Source organism: Pongo pygmaeus, chromosome 1 (genome assembly GCF_028885625.2).
Source record: "Pongo pygmaeus isolate AG05252 chromosome 1, NHGRI_mPonPyg2-v2.0_pri, whole genome shotgun sequence".
In the NCBI taxonomy this organism is placed as follows: Eukaryota; Metazoa; Chordata; class Mammalia; order Primates; family Hominidae; genus Pongo; species Pongo pygmaeus.
In genome coordinates, this window is record NC_072373.2 from 182,669,438 (window position 1) to 182,689,484 (window position 20,047).

At 50.3% G+C, this 20,047-nt stretch overlaps 1 protein-coding gene across 3 annotated transcripts in view; it reads left to right on the forward strand.

The window, feature by feature from the left end:
* The window catches only part of TRABD2B (TraB domain containing 2B), a 236,931-nt gene that overhangs the window by 188,088 nt on the left and 28,796 nt on the right, over positions 1-20,047 (forward strand). For 2 of the 3 annotated variants that reach the window (XR_010124701.1, XM_063656513.1), the window contains exons 3-4: positions 7,665-7,811; positions 14,524-14,698. Coding sequence is in view for 2 of the 3 variants with exons in the window: in XM_063656513.1 (XP_063512583.1) it covers positions 7,665-7,811; positions 14,524-14,698 (322 nt within the window). In the remaining variant the exon portion in view is untranslated. The remainder of the gene's footprint in view (positions 1-7,664; positions 7,812-14,523; positions 14,699-20,047) is intronic. The other variant, XM_063656520.1, reaches the window with a different exon arrangement.

Sequence of the window (20,047 nt, forward strand, 5' to 3'; positions counted from 1 at the left end):
CAGGTGCTTTGGGGGCACTTAGCAGGGGGCCTGTACAGTCCATGGCTCAGAGTTCTCCTGAGGGAAGGAGCCTCTACAGCCAGGTGCAAAGGGGAGTGTGAACTGGTAGATGGAGAGAGGTTTCCAGACAGAGGACATGCAGAGGAGGGGATCCTGGGCAGGGAGCAAGGTTTCATCAGCCTGGGCAGTGAAAACAGACTGGGGAGGCCATGAACCAGTTGAGGTTACCTTGGCAAGGGTGACCTCTTTCTTATTCTCATATGGCAGCTCTGACAGCGCTCCACCGCTAAAGTTCTAACACCCCCTCTCCTTCCCAGCTGACAGCTCAGAACCTGGGCCTCAAAGACCGGCCCCTACCTGTCTCTTCGTGTCTGTACTTCCTACCAGCTGGTTGGGTGGAGGTGGCTTGGTGGGCCAGGCCCAGGGACAGCAGAAAGAACCCAGACCTGCCAGCTAGACCTGAGTTTGAATCCTAGCTCATTAGTTCTTCAATGTGGGACCTTATGCAAATGACTTTACCCTCCTCAAGCCCTCAGTTTCCTTGTTTGTCATATGGAAATAGTCCTTATCTGAAAGAATTATGGTGTGAGATGGTGTCCTAGCATCTTTACAATGCTCCATGTAATTGGGGGCATGCTCATTAACCCTAACCTTGTCTCCCATCACTGTCTTCCTTGTTGGCTCAGCTTCAGCCACGCTGGCCTCTGCTTCTCCTCACATATGTACAGGGCATCTGCACCTGCTAGTTCCCCTTCCTTCATCACTCCCCATCCGATTTACTGCTTTATTTTTTTCTATAACATATTCTGTGTTAGTTCTCCAGAAAAACAGAACCAATAGAATATATGTATGTGTGTATGTATCTCTGTAAATATATATATAGGTATATACATTTTATACACACACACACACACACACACACACACACGTAGTGGTGGTGGTATTGGTGGGTAAGTCTAAAATTTGCAGGGCAGGCCAGCAGGCTGGAAATCTAGGGAAGAGTTGATGCTGCAGTTCAAGTCCAAAAGCAGTCTACTGGTAGAATTCCTTGTTCTTTGACAAGGTCAAACTTTTTCTAGTAAGGCCTTCAACTGAGCAGTTGAGGCCCACCTACGTTATGGAGGGTAATCTGCATCTCAAAGTCTACTGATTTAAATATGAGTCTCATCTAAAAAGTACCTTCACAGAAGCATCTAAAAAAAGTTTGACCAAATATCTGGATAGCGTGGCCTAACCAAGTTGACACATAAAATTAACCATCACAAGTTCACCCCTTGTCAGTTGGGCTCCCATACACATCTTAAACCATACTGAATCTCCAAATACTGATAATAACATGGCCGTAGTTCAACCTAACATGATGCAGCTATCCTGCATACACCAAAAATGCTCTGTTTCTTTCCCCAGAAGAGGATACAAACTCTTTGGGTGACATTTACTCTTGTTGATATCCTGTACCTTAAATATATGATGTAAAGCTAACAATACCTAAATACTGTAAGTCAATATATCTTATGTTATATGATAAAGGCATGAGAGGGAAGAAAGCAAAGATATTTGAGATAGAAACACACACACAGACACACAGACACAAATATGAATAACAAAATAGGGAGGAACTCTCATCACAATTACAGTTCTCATCTCTGTCACTGATCACGTTATCATAGCTGGTATTGCTGACTACCTTCTTCTACTACCCATTCTGTATTCCCTTTGCTTTCAACAACATCCTCAACTGCTCATGGTTCTTAACCTGGCGGCATGACCCAAGCCTTCATTGTTGAATGGTCTGGGCCATTAGTAGTCCTGTCTGGATTGGGTTGTTGTAGTTTTCCATTGACTTTAATCTCAGGGTATGGTCATACTAAGAGATGCCCTAAAAGGTCTCCTGCATTCCAGAAACACTCTTCCTCACCTCCACTGGGGTGGCAATCTAATTTCCCCCTTGGTAGTCAGGATCAATCATTCCAGGCAGCATAGTAATCCCTTCTTTGCTTGTTGACTCAGAGGTGTGAGGAATCCAAGTGGCTGGGTGGCAGTCTTCACTTCCAGTTTAATGAAGCCATTGTTGTGTGTCCAACATGCTGCATATTAGTATTTTTACTAATAATTTATGTATTCTCTCTTTACCCCTCTAGCAGGTAAGCTCTGTAAGGGCAGGGATTTTTTAAGTCTGTTTTGTCCCTGGCTAACTCCCCAGCACCTAGAACAATGCCTGGTGCTCAGGAAGAATGGCTGAGTGGATTGGGGCCTTTGCAGTGATTCCCTTGGGCTTTGAGTTGGGTGAGCAGACTTGCAAGCTGAGAGCCAGGCTTGTCCCAAGGGACCCTGACTCCAAACCCTCTTCTTAACTAAGGGGGTCCTGCTGCCTTCTCAGTGCCATTGCTGGGCCATCGAGTGAACATAGGTCTTCATGTCTACCATTCCAGCCCATCTAGGACTGTTTATGGGACTACTCTGGAACAATAAATCTGTTCCCACCCTCCTGGCGCCTGCCTCACTCCTTCCTAGCTCCTCGTTTGAAGACGTGTTTAAATTCTGGGCCTACATTCAGCAGATGCCACAAGCCATTTCATGTCCGGCCAGCGTTGGTGAGGGGAGTCCACAGAGGATGCTCTGGAGCTTCTGGTGGCCGGGCCTCCACACAGCCATCCAGGGGGAGAGAGGCAGCTCTAGCCTTCACCCGATGTTTGTTATTCCATGTCAAAGCCTTATCATAAACATTATCCTAGAGTGGGCCACCGAGGCTACGTGCAAAGAAGGTTTGTTATTCTAAGGTGGCCAGGAGCAGAAGACATCTCGAGTCTGAGCAGCACCAGGCTTGGGAATTCAGGGTGAGTGAAAGGAAGGCAGGAGTCAGGGCCAGGCGCTTCATTATAAAGCCTGTGTACTTACCACCCTTGCTGTGCTGGCCAGTTGGCACATCTGCCTCTAAAATGAGCTCTGCACAGACGGAAGCCAAGTCCAATTAATCTACTAATCTCAAATCCCTGCAGAGAAGAGCTGAAAGTAAATGTTTGTGAATGAATGGATGTAGCTTCCCTCTGTCTGTTGGAAGCACCAAGGATGCTGGTGAAGGAGCACATACAGTGCTGAAGTCCTGGTTGTGAGAACCTGGTCTGGTGCCAGACGTAATTTCAAACCCCAGCCCTGTCTTTTACCAGCTGTGTGGCCTTGTGCCCATCACTCCCTTCTGCTTCTTTGGTTTCCCATCTGTGACTATGGACAACATCCCTCTTGGCTCTCTTCCAGGGAGAGCAGAGGGAGGGCCTACAGGGCAGTGGTTAACTAGGATACATTCCAGGCCTGGCCCAAATGCCTGATCCATCCCTCTCCAACTTTGTCACCTTTGGCAAGGTATTTGCTGTCTCTTTGCTGCAGTTTTTTTTTTTTTTTTAATTAAATGGAGCTAATAATAGAGTTACCTCAGAGTTGCCATAAAGATTAAATAAATGAACATGAGTTTAGAAAGTTCCTGACACATAGTAAGTGCTCAATAAACATAGTAATCCTGGTAATGAATGGATGAATACTTCTTTATAAATTGCAAAATGATGGTACAGGGCAGGAGGTGTAAGGAAAAGTGCGCACGATTCTGGATCAGCATCCCTCTTCTTGCAGTGCTTCCTGAATGTCTGCTAATGGAGACATTGCGATTCAGCAGGAAACAGAGAGACAGAGAGAAGGGCAATTCAGTGAGGTAAGTGTCTAGAGCAAAAGAAGGACAGGGGTCTTTGGGAGACACCAAACCTCACCCAGGTAGGGAGAATCAGGATGATAGGCTTGGGTTTCAGTCCTGGCCCCACCACACTCCTACTGTGACACATGGGAAGGCCTCATAAATGGTCTGGCCTCTGTTTTATATCTTTGTAATAGACTATTAATAACAGACTTATTAGTAACAGACTAACAATAAATATTCCCTGGCTATTTCACAAGGCTCTAAAAAAAAAAAAAATGGGTGTGGCAGTGTGTGTGGATGAATGTGGGCTGTGCCTGTGGACATCTGGAAATTCAGCTATGTGGTCCAGGGCACTGCAGAGTTCTGGACCAGGAGTTAAGAGTTGGGGTTGAGTCCACTCTGCCCTCAGCTCATTGTGTGGCCTTAGGCAAGCCCCATCCTGCCTGCTCTGGACCCTAGCCTCCTCTCCTCTTTAATTTGAGGAGGCCACAGGATGAGATCAGTGGTTCTCAAACTAGGCTCCAGGGTACCTGTGGGTTCCACAGAAGGGCCTTGGTGCAGAAGTCCCTGCTGCAGGGAGACATTGAGCTAGTGAGACTTCAGGCGCCTGCCTGCCTCCCTTACATCAACCAGGGAAGTTTCCATTTTTACCTTCTCCATATTTTGAGTTCTAAGTAAGGTTCCTTTGGAAAACAACAGCAAGAACATGGCTTTAAAAGGCCTGAAAAGCCTCTGGACCAGATGACCTCCAGGGCTCTTCCAGCTCCAATCTGGGAAACTTTAGGTCTATTTTCCTCTCAGTTTTATTTAACAAACACTTACCCAGCACTTACTACATGCCAGGACTGTTTTTAGCACCCCACAGATTATAACATACTAAATTCACTGGAACACCTTCCAGCTCTGTGATGGTTGCATGATTGCAGAAGCAACTCTGTGAGTCGAGCAAGGTCCTGGGGAGACATTTCTCCTCCAGTCAGGTCTTCTGGGTGCCTGAGCCGATGACCTCACTACAGGTCAGGTGGTGCCTTGGCCAAGCCAACGCCGAGAAGCAGGGGAGAAGGTGTGTGCAGTGGCCGAGTGTAGTCACGGGAAACCTGTGTCCCAGGCCCTCAGAGGAGGAGAGTGGATCAACTCGACATGGACACTTTCATCCGAGGCATGTGCTGTGTGGGAGGGAGTGCCTGTTGCCTTAGCAATGCCCACAGCAACAGGGCCACTGCCTCCTGTGATCCGTCCCCAGCCACCATGCTGCCATCGACACCCTGCACCAGATGGCTACATATCAGATTTCAGTGGTGGCGGCCAGAGCCTAGAGGCCTGGAGAAGGCCCAGAGGTAGAGTTTTGGGTAGGGGGTGGTGGGGGCTGACCTCATCTCCAGCCAGCTCATTATGTGGAGCAGCCTGGGCTGCATCCAGTGCAATCTAGCGCTCCTGCCCAGCCATGAACAAAAATGAGAGGGGAGGGAGGTGATCTCACGAGCACACGCTTGGCCCTGTTGCCTGTGTTAGTACTTTGGCCTGGCTGTGTACACCTATTTTATGAGCTTTTCTGGTCAGATTATGTGTTCCTGAACCAAGTGACTGCTGCCACTTGGTGGGACCTTCTGCCACAAGGTGGTGGCATGCCTCAAAATGCAGAGTGCAGAAGTTGTAGGGATTAGATTTAAGGACTCAATGAGCAGCCTTGAACTGTGAAGTGACCATAGCAGGTGTCAAAGAAATAAAGAAACAATAAAGTGACACTTTATCTTCACCAGGCAGTGCTGAGTGCTGCAGATTCAAAAATGAACAAGACACAATTCCTGTCTTGAAGAAGATCATAGCCTAATATGGAAGGCTGGTAGCTAAACAGCAAATACAATATAATGTTCACTCCATAGTGGAAGGAAGCATGGTGTATCAGTTATCTATCACCACAACTATGCTGTGTAACAATAACAATGCATCTGGGGCCAATTGTGAATAGTCTGTGCTGATCTTGGCTGGGCTGGTTTGCATGTCTGGGGATTGGCAGGCTGTTGGCTGGTCTTGGTGGAGGATGGCCTTCACTGGACGGCTCTGCCCCACGTCTCTTATCATCCAGCAGGCTAGCCTGGATTGTTCTCAGGGCCGTGGCAGAGGTGCAGGCAGCAGCAGCAGCATCAGCAGCACATAACTACTTTTCAGGCCTGCATTTATAATGGTTACTAGCATCCCCTTGGCTGAAGGATGTCCAGGGTCAGCATGGAAAGGAGCTACAAAGTTCCATGGAAAAGGGCATGAATACAGGGAGGGGCTAAGGTTTAGGGCCATTAATCTATCAGTCTGCCACCCATGGAGGCTGTGGGAACCCCAGGGAGGGGCTAACCCAGTCCCCAGGTGGTCAGAGAAGCTTCCTGGAGGAGACAGCTGAGGAGAGTCTGGACAGCTAAGTCTGAGTTTGCAAGTGGAGACTGGAGGGAGCCGGATTTCCCTATGGAACAGCATATACAGAGGCACAAAGGCAGAAGATTTTTTTTTTTTTTTTTTTTTTGCTTAAAGGAATGCTGAGTATTTTAGTATTTGGAGGCATGAAAGCCATGTAAGAAATGAGGTTATTGACCACAGCAGGGTCCAGGTTACTGCCTTGGAGGCTCTACTGAAGAGCTAGCCCTTTAGCCTGCAGGCAGGAGGGACCTGTGAACGTTTTGAGCAAAAGAGAGAGAGAGAAATCATCAGATTTGTGCATTTAAAAGATGACCATGACAGATAACTATGGTATAGAAGAGAAGGGAGGGGGTGCATTTAAAAGATGACCATGACAGATAACTATGGTATAGAAGAGAAGGGAGGGGGTGGTATAGAAGAGAAGGGAGGGGGTGTGCCAGGAGATGGGTGGAACTGGTGCAGGGGACTCAACGAGAGATGCTTGGGCCTGAATTGAGGTGGGTGACGAGGCTGGGAACTTGATGTCCAAGGCTTTGTGCAGACAGAATGAGCAGAGCCTAAAGACTGAGAGCTAGGCTGGGCTAACAGCAGGGACCAGTTCCCTGAGAAAGCCTCCTGACTTTCTGCACAGGGACCAAGTTTTTCTCTTTACCTGTGTTAAATAGCCCAAATAATGATCAGCCTCCTCCCTTCTGTTGAACAAAGGAGTCTGGGATACTTTGTCACCTAAAACTAGCTCCAGGCCTAGCCGTGTGAATTGAGCAAGTCCCTCCCTTCCCTTCCCTTCCCCGGGCCTCAGTGTCCCCATCTAAAATGAGCAGGTTGTGTTCCATTGGAGCCACGATCCTCAAATGCCAGAGGCGGTCAGACTGCTTAGGAGGTGTGCAGGGATCCTGTTAAAAATACAGAGCCTCTGATCCCAGAGGGCGAGGTCTGGGCATCTGACATTTTGTCTAGCACTCCAAGTGATCCTGACGCCCACAGATCTGGCTGGGCACAGGCACGAGTCCCGGAGGACAGAGGAGCTTAAGGACTTGCATGCTGAATACAAGGATAGATCAGATGCTCGGGACCGAGCTCCTCAGGCCTTTCCCTGGGGGAGGAAGGCTTCCAGGGTAGGCGGCCTTTAGGTTGGGCCTTGACATCCAACCGGGCCTTTTGTTTTTGTCCTGTTGCTTTGTTTGCAGGATGCTCTTGATTACAAAATTAGTTCATGCACTTTTAAGCACAGGAACACAAAGGAGTCAAAAGAAAAACTCACCCATCATTCCGAAACCCAGACACAAGTTGGGTTCTCATTTTGCTGCTTCTTTAATAAGATGTTGAGACCCAGAGCAGGAGTGGGGACCTGTGTGGGCAAAGGGCTGGAGGTGAGAGCAGGCTGAACGTGCTCAGAGACATGAGGCAGGAGCAGAAACTGGAAACATGCAGCCTGAGCCAGCTGGTGCCAGCCCCACACACCTCTGTTTCAGGCCTGTTGCTCTGAAGTCCAGAGGGAGGAGGGCCAGTCCTAGAGCTCAGCCAGGGTCCCTGAGCACAGCCCTCATTCCTCTCTCTTTCCTCGGCCCAGGTGCTGTTTGCCCTGAACCAAACCCTGCTGCAGCAGGAGAGTGTGCGGGCCGGGAGCCTGCAAGCCTCCTACACCACGGAGGACCTCATCAAGCACTACAACTGCGGAGACCTCAGCACAGTCATCTTCAACCATGACACATCCCAGGTGAGGCTCCTCTCCAAAGACCTGGATACCTGGCATTTATTAGATCCCTACTACGTGCCAGGCATAGGTAATCTTCTCTCCAGCCATGGCAAGGAGCTATCGTTATTCCCCTTTTATAAGTGGGGAAATTGAGGCTCAGAGATGAGAAGAGATTTGTCCAAGGCAACACAGCTTATGAGTTGTTGAGTTTTAAGTTACCAAGAGCAGCAACTTGAGCCAGATCTATGTGGCTCTGGGGCCTAGGACCCTGGAAACTTAGCTTGTAAGACCAGGGAGACTTCTGAGAGGTTCAGTTCTACATCTGGGGAAATTAAGTTCCAGGGAAGGAAAAGCCCACAGTTACTCAGAGCTTGGACTTGAGTCCAGCCCAGAGCATTCTGCTTTGATTTGAGTCTCAGAGGAAAGATTGTCACCAGCTGGTCGGGCAGCAAGTAGAACCTAAGGGGCTGAGCATGGCTCACCCCTGCTCAGACTCCACCATGCCTCCCCATTCATTGCTCTCAGGGTGAATTCCAAGATGCTTCCTCCAGCATTCAAGGACCTTACAACGTGCCCTCTGCTGGCCTGGTCACAGCCCAGGTCCCCCACCCTACAGACCTTGCTCTGCAGACTATGGAACTTGCAACTCTTCAATTGTACCTTGTCTTTTCAAGCTTCTGGGCCTTTGTTCAGGCTCCTTTCTCCTCCAGGGTTCCTCCCACTTGGTCATAGTCATATGTCACCTCCTGAGAAACCTTCCTGAGCCCCTGGATAGGGTCAGGCATTCTCCCAGGCACCTCTAGGCCCTTGTGCCTCCTCTGTCATGGTGCTTGAATACCCGTTCATTCAAGAAGCAGTTGAATTCAGCAGAATACACCACTTCCCTGCTCAGGACATTGCGTGGACTTCCCATTTTTATCAAGGTGAAAACCAGAGTCTCTACAGTGGCCTGCATGGCCCCCATGCTCTCTCCCTACCCTGTCACTTTCTGCTCTCCCCTCCTGCACACCACTTGGGCTGCATGGGCCTTCTTGCTGGTGTGTGAACCCACCTCACCAGCTTCTGCCTTTGCACTCGCTGCTCCCTCTGCCGAATGCCTCTCCCAGGTATGACCATGGCTCACTCCCTCTCTGCCTGCAGCATTTAACTAAAATCTCATCATCTCAATGAGGCTGGCCCCAACCACCCGACTCAGAATTGCAACCTGGCCTGCATGCCCACACTCTCACCCTCTTTATTATGCTCCACTTTTTTTCCCCATGGCCTTTGCCATCCTCTAACACACCATCTACTTGATTCATTGATTAGTGACTGTTTATTGGTTGCTCTCCCTACTAGAACATAAGCTCCGTGAGGGCAGGGAGTTTGGTCTGTTTTATTCATGGATTTATCTCAACTGGTTGGAGCAGCCCCTGGCCCAGAGCTGGACTCAGTAAACATTTGCTGAATGAATGAATGAATGAATGAATGAATGAAATAGTTTATAAATGCTAGACACAGTGGTATGAAAAAGGGCTTACAGTCACATAGGGAAGATGGGGAGATTCGAGAATGAATTGCACCAAAGTGTGATCCTTGCTATGAGGATGGAGTGGAGGAAGCATTTGGAGCCTGTGGAAGGAACAGCTGATTTAGATGGGCTTGTGGATAGGGCCTGGGACTGGGGAGAGAAGGAAAGTTTTTGCAAGATGAGAGGGCATGGAAGAGCCTGAGTTGGCCATAGACAAGGGGAGGAATAATATTCCAGCGGAGGAAATCATGCACCAGTGAGCCAGAGAGAACAGCAGAGGGGTGCTGAGAGTGTAGCCTGCAGACAGAGCCAGGCCGGGCCATGGTGTTGCATCAGTACTTGCCCCCACACGACCAGGAGCTCCTGAGGGTGATGGTGTGCTACCTATCTTGGTCCCCGTTGCCCAGCTTAGGCCTGGCACAGAGCACATGGCAGTGAGTGACTGTCACCCGAGCAAATGTAGGCATGTGGCGTCCTTGCTGCAGCATAGAGAATGAAAGAGAAAAGAACTGGAGGCTTTGCCGCAGGATGCTCAGGATTCTGAGAGCTCTGACTCAGTGGCAGAGAAGTGAGGGTGGAGAGAAGAACCCTGACACCACGAGGCTCCTAGGAATCTCACCTACGAGTGACCCCCTTTGTGGCCAGGCCCACCCTGCTTCATCTGCTGAGGGAGACCCCCGTGAGTCCTGAGCAGCCAGGGAGCTCTGTGGCAAAGGAGGCCCTGGTCATGACTCAGGATGGTCTGACCATGATGTGGCCAGGAGGGCGGGAGTGTGCAGGACAGGGTGCTGGCCAGACTGTGGCTGACCCTAAGCTGAGAAATGGAGGCATGAGGTGACCTCAGGAGAAGGCAAGCTCAGATTTTCTTTGAGCTTGGGTCCAGACCACTGATTTGTCTTTGGCAAGTGGAACTGCCTCAGAGGTCTCCCAACAGTTCCCATACTTGAAGTGGGACAGAGGGAAGGTGGATTGGGCCACCTGGATTCGAAGAGCAACCCAGGCTGCCCCAAGGATGCACAGATAGAATCTAGTCGCTTGAGGAGGGGCTAGGCAACCCTACTCCAAGGTGCAGAAAAGCCTGGTGTCAGGGTAGCAAGGCTGAATCCAGTTCCCATGGGGATCTGGTGGAGGTGGGGCTGTGTCTGTAGCTGGGGGCCTCAAAGTCTGCAGGGCACTGAGGATATGGAGGCTGTGGGGCCACAGTCCCTTTGCCTGAAGGCTTTAGGGAGAAAATGATAAGAGAACCAGGCTTGGCAGTAGAGTTCCCTAGATGGGGGTAAAGAGGGGATGCTGAGGGGTGGAGAGCGCAAGCTGGAGAGCAGTGTGGTCAGAAAGATGCCTCTGGCTATAATGTGGAGGATGAGGAAGCAACATCTGGAGGCCAGGGCAGGACAGGTGCAGTCCTGGGTGGGTAACACTGGGAAAGGGGCCAGGGGCACCTCATCCTTGGCCTGCATCCTGGCTCCACTGTCCCCACCTGCAGCAATGGCTGCATCCCTGGTCTCTGCAGCCCCCAGGCCACTGGCACTGTCAGTGCCTAGCAACAGCAGGGTGATCCAAAGGCCTTCCCCTTGGAAGCCTGGCCTGAGCCTCAAGACTGCCTTAGGTGTAGAGTTGCTGAATGCATTTATTGTCCAAACCCAGATAATTTTGAGAGGCAGATACAATTCAGGATCAAAATAATTAACAGGCATGGAGCAATCTCCTCCAGCCATCGACCTAGACTGTTCTGGTCAAACCAAGACACGTAGTTACCCTATTAGGTGCCTCCTCTGGGCTCACACATTCCTCGTTGTCTTCTCAAAGCACATATCCATCAGTGTTCTTGTGCACATATGTGACTCCCCCATCAGCCTGTGAGCCTCATCGAGAGCAGCAGACCCAGTCTGAGGAAGCTCTCAGGCCACTAGCCCAACACAGGGCCCGGCTCATGGAAGTTCCCACAGGGTGTCTGTTGGATGGATGGGCTACAGGGAAGGGGTGCAGAGTTGAGATAGGTGGTGTCAGCAGACCTGAGCATTTGACCATTAGACCTGACATGGTTCATGGGTCAGGGAAGACTACACTGAACTCATTCCCCACAGCCCCACCCCAGCCCTGTCCAACCAATCACTGCATCACCCCATCCCTGGAGACCTCACATGTCCTCTTTAAAATGTTATTGTGCATCCTGCACTTAAACTTGTCATAGAAGATTTAAGACCCCCAACAAGTCTAATGACATCATTAATTTGCTTCCATCCCAGCCCTGGCCCAAACCCAGAACTCATCCTTGGCAAGGAGCCAAGGCCCATCAGCATGAAACATGCAGAGAATGCCGGCCAGCGGCTGGCCAGCCCCGGGAGCCTGGGGAGCTAGCCCAATTCCTTCATGGCTTTAAACTTTCACTTTCGGATTCTTGTCCTTGTTAATTTTTTTTGACTCCCCAATGAAAAATGGAGAATCATCTTTGTGTTCATGCACATTTGTGGTCAAGAAGCATAGGAGGAGGGGCTGGACACGCGTTCAGGTTCCAGGGACCCTTGGAAGGAGAGGGGAAGTGGACGGCTGCCTTCATGGTACTCTCCGATGGTTCAGAGCCATTTATTTGTCATCTTCATCTTTACCCTCTGCCCAAGGCCACCCTTCACTGGGAAAAGTGATGAAGCCAGCTCCATCCCCAGGCCAGTTGTGTAATAGCTGACATTGATTCAGGACTTCCTTTGTGCCAGGCACAGTGCTCAGTAAGCACTTTCCAAAATGCATCTTATTTAATCCCTACAATAATGTGTGTTACCCCCATGTTACCAATTTGGAAACTTAGTCTCAGAGAGGCCAAGTCACTTTCTGGTTCTAGAGAGACCACTCAGCTAGTAAGCTGCAAAGGAGGGATTCCAACCCAAGTTGTCCTGGCTGTCTGACTTCAGGCCCTACGTTCATAACCCCATACTTCTAAGGCCCCTCAGCTCACTCCTTCATTCACTGATTAGACAAATATTTATTTGGTGGTACAACATAGTTTTCACATTATTTTCCATACCTAAAGAACAGGGAGAACCTGTGAGGGTCATATTTGCAGAAATAACTCCTCTGAGTCATGGGCTTTCTGTGCTTCTCCCAGTTCAGAAGCCTTCAGTGTTCCCATAGCTGCATCAAGTTCAAGCGTGCCTTGTTGTGTTAGGGTTTCCAATCATCGCTTTCAAAGGGGACATGTAGGGAAGTAAGAATTCCATTGCCAACTCTGATTGGGCACTAGCAACACTGCTGTCTACAGCTATCCAGGTTGCGCACTGCACGAGGTTAGGGGACATCAGCCATGTTATTGTCTTGTTCATCCCAGAGCGGTGAGTCAGGCCTTTCTGGCAGAGAAGCCCCATGGTGCATGTACCTTTACCTCTCCTCTCACTCTGGGGAACACACTAGGCCTTGGCCAGCAGATAGCAGAGGCAAATATCCTAGCCTCCTTAGAGTCCCTTAGGGCTCAGCCTCCATTGACTCCATTTTCCTCAGAAGGAGTGTTGACAACACTGCAGTGGCTCTAGAAGCCATGTGGCTGGGCTGCAGGACCATTTGGAGGCTTAAACCTGTAGAAAATTAGCCTCTTCATGCCAGGCTCTCCATCCACCTTACCCTTCAGTTTGCAAGGTCTGGTGTCTTGTGCTTTGGGCCTGGGTAGGTGAAGATAGAGAAGTGGAAGAGGGGACACCAGGTGGAAACCATCCTGTGAGCAGGAGCTTGGAGGTTGGAATAACACTGACAGGTTGTGAGGAAAGAGAGAGTATGTTCTGACTCCCTGCCTCAATTTCCTCAACAGCCCCACGCACATATTGGAGGAGGCAGTGCAGCAGCACCTGGGCCTGTTATCCAGGTTGGAAAGACAAAATGTTGGGAATAGAAGAATACAGTGGGGCAACTGTGGTCAGAAAGGGACAGCACAACTTTAAGTTCAAGGTTCAAGGAATCTGGGTACCTTCTTTGTGCCGGGTGTTGGGAGCCAGGAATGACAAAAGCTCTGTCCCTGAACCCAGGAAGCTCTCTGCCTAGTTCAAGACCCTGTTAATGCTGTTCCCAGGCCATGTGGCTGGGCGTATAGTGTGGGGTGATGGCAAAACACCTAGGCAGCTCCAAGCTAGGTTGTTGAGCAAGCCAACATGGAGGAAGCCGTGGTCCTGGGGTTGAGGTATTCAAAAAGGGATGGAGACATTTGCATTATGTCCTGGAAAGTGGTGGTGTAGGGATGGGGAGTTGGTGGTGGCAGGAGATGGTGGCTCAGGCATTGAGAAAATCAAAAGTGATGATCCTTTCTCTCATCTCTGTAGGGTGGCATGTGCTGAATGCAGCCATGACAGCCCCCATCCTCTTATTGAATCCCTACAATATCATCAGTTTCATCTTACAAGTGACAAAGCTGGGACTTGGAAAAGTTAAGTAACTTGCCTGGTGCCATGCAGCATCAGAACAGGGGGTGAGCCTACTGTTGTACTCAGAGGCCTTCCTGCTGTACCAGGCAGCTCAACTGACCCTGCACATCCTCTTGCTGAACTAAATTCCTTGTACTTGCCAGCACTGGGCTCGGTGGTGAAGTGAGAGCAGTTAACAAGATGAGCACAGTGCCAGCCTCCCCAGACCTCAGCATCTGCTGAGGTTCAACAGGGCAAAGACACAAGGCAGAGCAACACATGTGGAAGCCCAGCAGCTAAGCCTTATCCTGGCACTGCCAGCACATCTCTGGATCTTTTCCACTCTTGCTTGCTTCATCTGTAAAACTGGAATAACAATGCTTATTTGAGAGGATTTGGGAATTGACGAGAAACATGTACAAAACATGTAGCCCACTGTAGGGGCCTCATAAAAGGATGTTGCCCAGCCCCACTGGGGCTGTGCATACTTATCCTAAGTCCACCTTGCTCCATAAAGAACTGACAGCAGGTCATGCACAGTGGCTCATGCCTATAATCCCAGCACTTTGCGAAGCCAAGGCAGGAGGATTGCTTGAGCCAGGAGAAGTTCAAGATCGGCCAGGGCAACATAGTGGGATTCCATCTCTACAGAATGTTTAAAAATTAGCTGGTCATGGTGGTGCATACCTATTTGGGAGGTTGAGGCAGGAGGATGGCTTGAGCCAGAGAGTTGAGGCTGCAGTGAGCCACTGCACTCCAACCTGGGTGACAGTAAGACCCTTTATCAAAAAAAAAAAAAAAAAAAAAAAAAAAACTGAAGGCAGCCTCTGTCTTGCCTTTGCAGCTGCCCAACTTTATCAACACCACCCTCCCGCCACACGAGCAGGTGACGGCCCAGGAGATTGACAGCTACTTCCGCCAGGAGCTCATCTACAAGAGGAATGAGCGCATGGGGAAGAGGGTCATGGCGCTTCTACGGGAGAACGAGGACAAGATCTGCTTCTTTGCCTTCGGAGCAGGTTTGGGCCAGTGTGGGGAAGGGATTGTTTGCAGAATCCTGGGAGATTTGCTTGGCTCTCCCCTAACCTCTACTTCATCGAGGGAGAAGTCGAGGCCCAGGATGGGGCAGGAAAAGCCACACAGTGCTTAGCAGCAGCACCAAGATCCAAGGCAGTTCTCCTGATTCGGGTCAAGGGTTCTTCCATAACGGTCCCCACAGGAAAGGGGAGTGATGACCCCTGCCATGGCCAGGATAATTTCTGTGGTGCCTTCATGCCCCCAGGCAGCCACGTGAGAGCCCAGAACTAAAGCCAGCTCCCACTGCCCAGCCCAGCCTCAGGCCCACCCACAGAGCCAGGAGCAAGGCTGTGAAGCCCATGTGGCCCCAGACGGAGAGGCTGGCTCTGGTGTCCCACAGTCCTGGCTCTAGGTCCCAGCCCAACCACATCACCTTGGCTGGTACCTTCTCAAAGACTCAATTCTTTCTTATATAAATGGGCAGTGATAGCAATAACTATTTGATGAACTGAAAATATCTACTTTGTAGAATAGTTGTAAAAATTAGTGATAATATTTTAAAAACAACCTGCCACATAGTAGGAACTCAAAAAGGCAGCTGCAGTGATCATCATGATGATGGTGATACTGAGTATAAGTATGATCATCACTTGTGGAACCATGAACTTGATGCTTGCTTCTGGGGGATGTGGCCTCCTCATGCAAAGGGGAGTCTACATGTTCAGGTGCCGGGCTCACTTAGCATTTCTCTCCCTGTTCCTTTTCCTTTCATTTTTCCTCTCCTCCCTCACTCCTTGTTCCCTTCTATATGGCTGTCCCTGCCAGTAACACTATGTTTACATTGGGACCAGGATATTGTGTTTGCCTCCTGTTACTAACCAGCTTTTGCTCAGTAACTTACAGCAACAGACATTTATTTCTTGCTCATGTTACCTGCAATTTGGGTTGCCAGAACTCACCTCCTGCATTGTGAGAATTAATGAGATGGCTCCTGGACATGCTCACCACACCTGGTGCCACTGTGTTCCCTTCCCCTCCTGCCACCCTCATGCCAACCTCCAGGGCGAGCAGTCAGTCTAACCCACAAGGGCCCTTGTGGATGTCCTGATTTTGTAATGGGATATGTCCACTGTTTGAACATTCACCCCTAAGGGCAAGAGCCAGGGGCACATCTGCTGGGCCTCGCCCCTCCTTTGCAGCCCTCATGTAGTAGAGACACAGGGGAGGGGCTCAGAAGTAGATACAGTCCTCCTGGGACAGCCCCTTTAAGGCACAGCAGTTAGGCAGAAAGAGTTCTGGGTTCATGCGGGATCTCTGCCATGGCCTGTTGTGGCTTCCAGCAAGTCTCTTTCCCTCTTGTAGCCTCAGTTTACTCATCTGAACAGGAGGAGCCAGGACTCACTTGGGCCATCTAGGATTCCAGAGCTATTCAGCCATGGGTTTTAGAGAAGGGAGGGATTCCTGTAGGGGTCTAGAGGCAGGAGCAGGACCTTGACTGGCAGCATGGAGAGGGTAAGCCACTCTCCAACGGCAGGGCACCTTCTGGGAGCTCGGTGTGAGTCAGGACAGCTTTGAAGACTGTGCAGGGAAGAGTCCCCTCCCACTCTCCCACCATCCAGCTGCCTCGTCCGCCCTCCCTCCTATAGGCATCAGGGCAGTGCATCCTGCTCTGGAACAGCCCCCAGTAGACTCCAAATGGGGAACCACCACGAGTCATCCAGCCCCCAGGCTCCTCCCCAGGCCTAAGGGGAGCCCCCAGAGAGTGCAGTCAGTGAGGGGGCCTTCAGTTCACACACCCCACCTGTGTAGTCCTGCCTGCCCCAGGACCCAGGAGCAGAGTCTCCCAGGGCTGGGGGTAGCTACCACCAGCTCTGTCTGTGAGCAAGAAAGCAGAAGAGTCTAACAATGAAAATCACAGCAGTGAGGGGAGCCGTGGACGCTAACCTCCTTTTCCTGAAACCCTAGGTCTGTGGGGGCACCGACGTCCACTCCAGCACCAGGCCAGCACACAGGCATCATGCCCAGTGCCAACTTCTCCCATCTCCAAAATGTAATCAGTCCCCAGTGAATCCTGTTGACAGGCCACCAGAAAGACCTCACACCCATCCACTCTGTCCATGCCCACTGGCACTATCCCAGTCCCAGCCTCCTCCCCTCCTCCCTGCCTCTGGACTGCTCCCTACACTGTGGTCAGTGAGTGGTGCTGGCTTTGTCTCCCATGCTCGCCTCAGAGGTGGGGCACCACTTAATCATCGCTGTGTCTTTGGTAGCGTGTAATAGACTTTGAGCTTGCTGAGTGAATGAAAGAATGAATGAGTGAAGAAATGAACGTTGACCAGGGTCTCCCATCCTGTTTTCCTCTGGGCTGGTGAATTTATAAGGATAGGCCAGCAGTAAAGTCAGGGCAAAGGGAGACTCACCTCCGCTCTCATGAATCCACTCTCCAAAAACAACAGATCTGGAGCCACATACAGATCTTGCTGGCAGCTGCCACTTCTCCTGGCTCAGCCATGCCTGGAACAAACAGCCCACTCTGCACAGCAGATCTCCTTTCCACCCAAGAATTTCCAAGCTGGACAGAGCCTCTGAGCTTGAGCTGCCCACCTCATCCTAGCTGTGGGAAAACTGAGGTCCACAGAGGGCAGGGACGTGAGCAAAGCCCCCAGAAAGTCCAGGACAAGGCCAGAACTGTACCCCAGGCCTAGGATCTATGATCCAAGGGCTCTGTTTTTGTGTGCGGGGCATTGAGCCAGCCCAGCAGGCCTGTTGCAGAGTCAGCGTATTGACATGGAACGCATCCGCACGAAAGGTGTGGTGAGGGAAGCCCACTCCGGCCTCGTTACATTCTTATGATCATGTAATTTCTGAGTCCCACATCCGGTGACAGGCTGACTTATGTGCAGAGCTGGGACTAAGCACTCTCTTGGTGGAGTGAGACCTGAAGACATACCCGCTCCACTCCTCACCTACCCACCTGGGGGCCCCTGCTGTTCTGTCCCCGGACTGCCGGGCAGTGGGGACCCTGGGACTAGCTGGGCTCTTGCAGCCCATTGCCTGCGAGGTCTCAAATAACTCATAAGACCCCCAAGGCTATGGGATGTAGGAAGGGTCTATACTACCAAGAACGCACCTATCCATCCCCCAGGCATATGTCTGCTCATGCAAATGTCTCTCAAGCCTAGAGTCCATGGGTATCTCTAAGAAATATCTCAGGAAATAGAAACATAATTATAAGACACACCAATGACACCCCAACCCAGCCTTGCCAGGCGTCTGAGCCAAGCCCCTGCTGGGGGCTCTTCTGTCATTCCACGACAGGCCCAGCCTCAGTGTCCAGCTGAAGTTCCTGAAAGCTCTGTGGTTCTGGAGTCTGGATGGGGCCAAGCATGTGAAGGTGAGAGATTGAGCCTCCGCCTGCCTGGCCCCTCCAGTGCTTGTTAGGATCCAACCCCGGCCCAGCCCAGCTCCAGAATCCTGCCATGAGAGCCTGTGAGGACAGACAGGGATTTCCAGTGCTGACAGCAGTCTGGCTTCTCCTCTCTTCTGCTCTGAGGGGGCTTCAGTGCAAAGGGTAAGAGCTTTGGGGTCAGGAGGCCTGGGTGTAAAGTGTGACTCTGCCACTGTGAGCTAAGAGATGCTGGGAAAGCCATTTCACCTCCAAGGGCCTCAGTCCCTTATCTGTAAAACTGGGACAATACATCTGCCTCATGGGATTGTTCTGGATACACTCATTTGAGAACACAGTATTAAAATGCTCTTCCATGGTGGAAGGGTTCTTATCATAAAAGCCCTTACTATGTGCCAGCCACCATTCCAGGCTCTCTGATTACATAACACCACGAGATGGGTTTTAATGATGCTCATTTTGCAGATGAAAACAAAGGCTCAGGGAAGATGAACGGCTTCCTCAAGGCCATGGAGGCAGACCTGCCATGTGAACCCTGGCCTCTTGAGTCCCAGGTGTGGCCATCTCCCTTGCACGTGGTGCCCTTGCTGTATGCGTACAAAAATGTTGATGATTTTGTGGAAACAAGTGCCTGTTTAACTGGTGCATCTCATGAAATACTCTTAGCATCTGTGATGTTTCTGCAACCGGGCACTGTGTGACCTCTTCTGGAGGTTACTCTGCAGTTCGGGGCAGGTGGGGTGCAATTGTGTGACAACCTTGAGCAGACCTGGGTGATGCTGGGGGGGCCCAGATGGAAGCTCTCCCTATCCAGGAGGTGGCTGTGGCCAGTGTGCAAGCCCAGATGTTCTGGAAGTAGCCAGGCTGTGGCCATGGAGGGGGCATGTCATCCAGAGGGGAGAAAAAGCCCATTTTCTGTCTGCTGAGCTCCTGTAGCTGGACAGGCTGAGCCTCAAGAGCCCCCCAAGATTTTCTAGTCCAGTTGCTTGTAGATGCAGGTCCTTGGGTTTCCTCTGGTCTACAATTAACAGAAAAATAAGTACAAGGTGGTGAATTCCTTATTAGCTAAATTTATTCAGTTTACAGGTTTATATTCTGAAATTATCTTCTTTCAACTGTCTTTGAAGTTAAAATATTCTTTACTTAAGAAAATTAAAAAGATGATGGTGGGAGGCAGATAAAAATCTCAAAGTCCTTACTTGGCAAAATGAAAATCTGGTAATTGCATTGTTCTCCCCACTCACCCAACTTTTTTTTTTTTAAGATGAGAAAAAATTGAGCATGCTTGAAATGTGATGAAGAGACTATTCTAGGATGGGTGAGGCTGATGATACAGGAGAGAGGGGGGAAAAATGATAAGCCTGAGGTTCCAAGAAGGCAGCAAGGTGGGGACCAGAGCTTGGGTGCAGGGTTGAGGAGGACACCTTGGGTGGAGGAAGACACCTCTTCACCTATAACTGAAGGGAAGGAGGGAGGAGGCTGGCAGGCAAGTAATTTGGCAGCCAAACAGGGAGCAAATTCTCAGCTGATGGCTTCTAATCAGAGCACCACTATCTGAAGTAGAAGGTGAAGTCATCCACAGAGGAAGAGGAGAGAGAAGGGAGGATTCTTGGTTTGAAGAGGTGAGACTATTTGACATAAGAGAAATTGACCACAAGAACCGACCAGGACAAGAAGTTAAAGATGTTTCCTCCCGTGGGCCCTTATGATTGATTGGTAGCACCTGCCTGGAATGTTATGGTATAAGATGATAAAGTCACATCAGAGCCCAGCAGAGAAGAGGCCCTGATTGATTTGTGATCTCTGCTAGGGACCGAGATTAGGGCACATGCCAGCTGCTCTGTCTATGCTAGGAACACAGAGGATGCTGACTGCAATGAGGGCCCATGAACGTGCCAAGTCACAGGTGTAAGATTTTCTCCAGCAACACCAAGCAGCTGGGGTA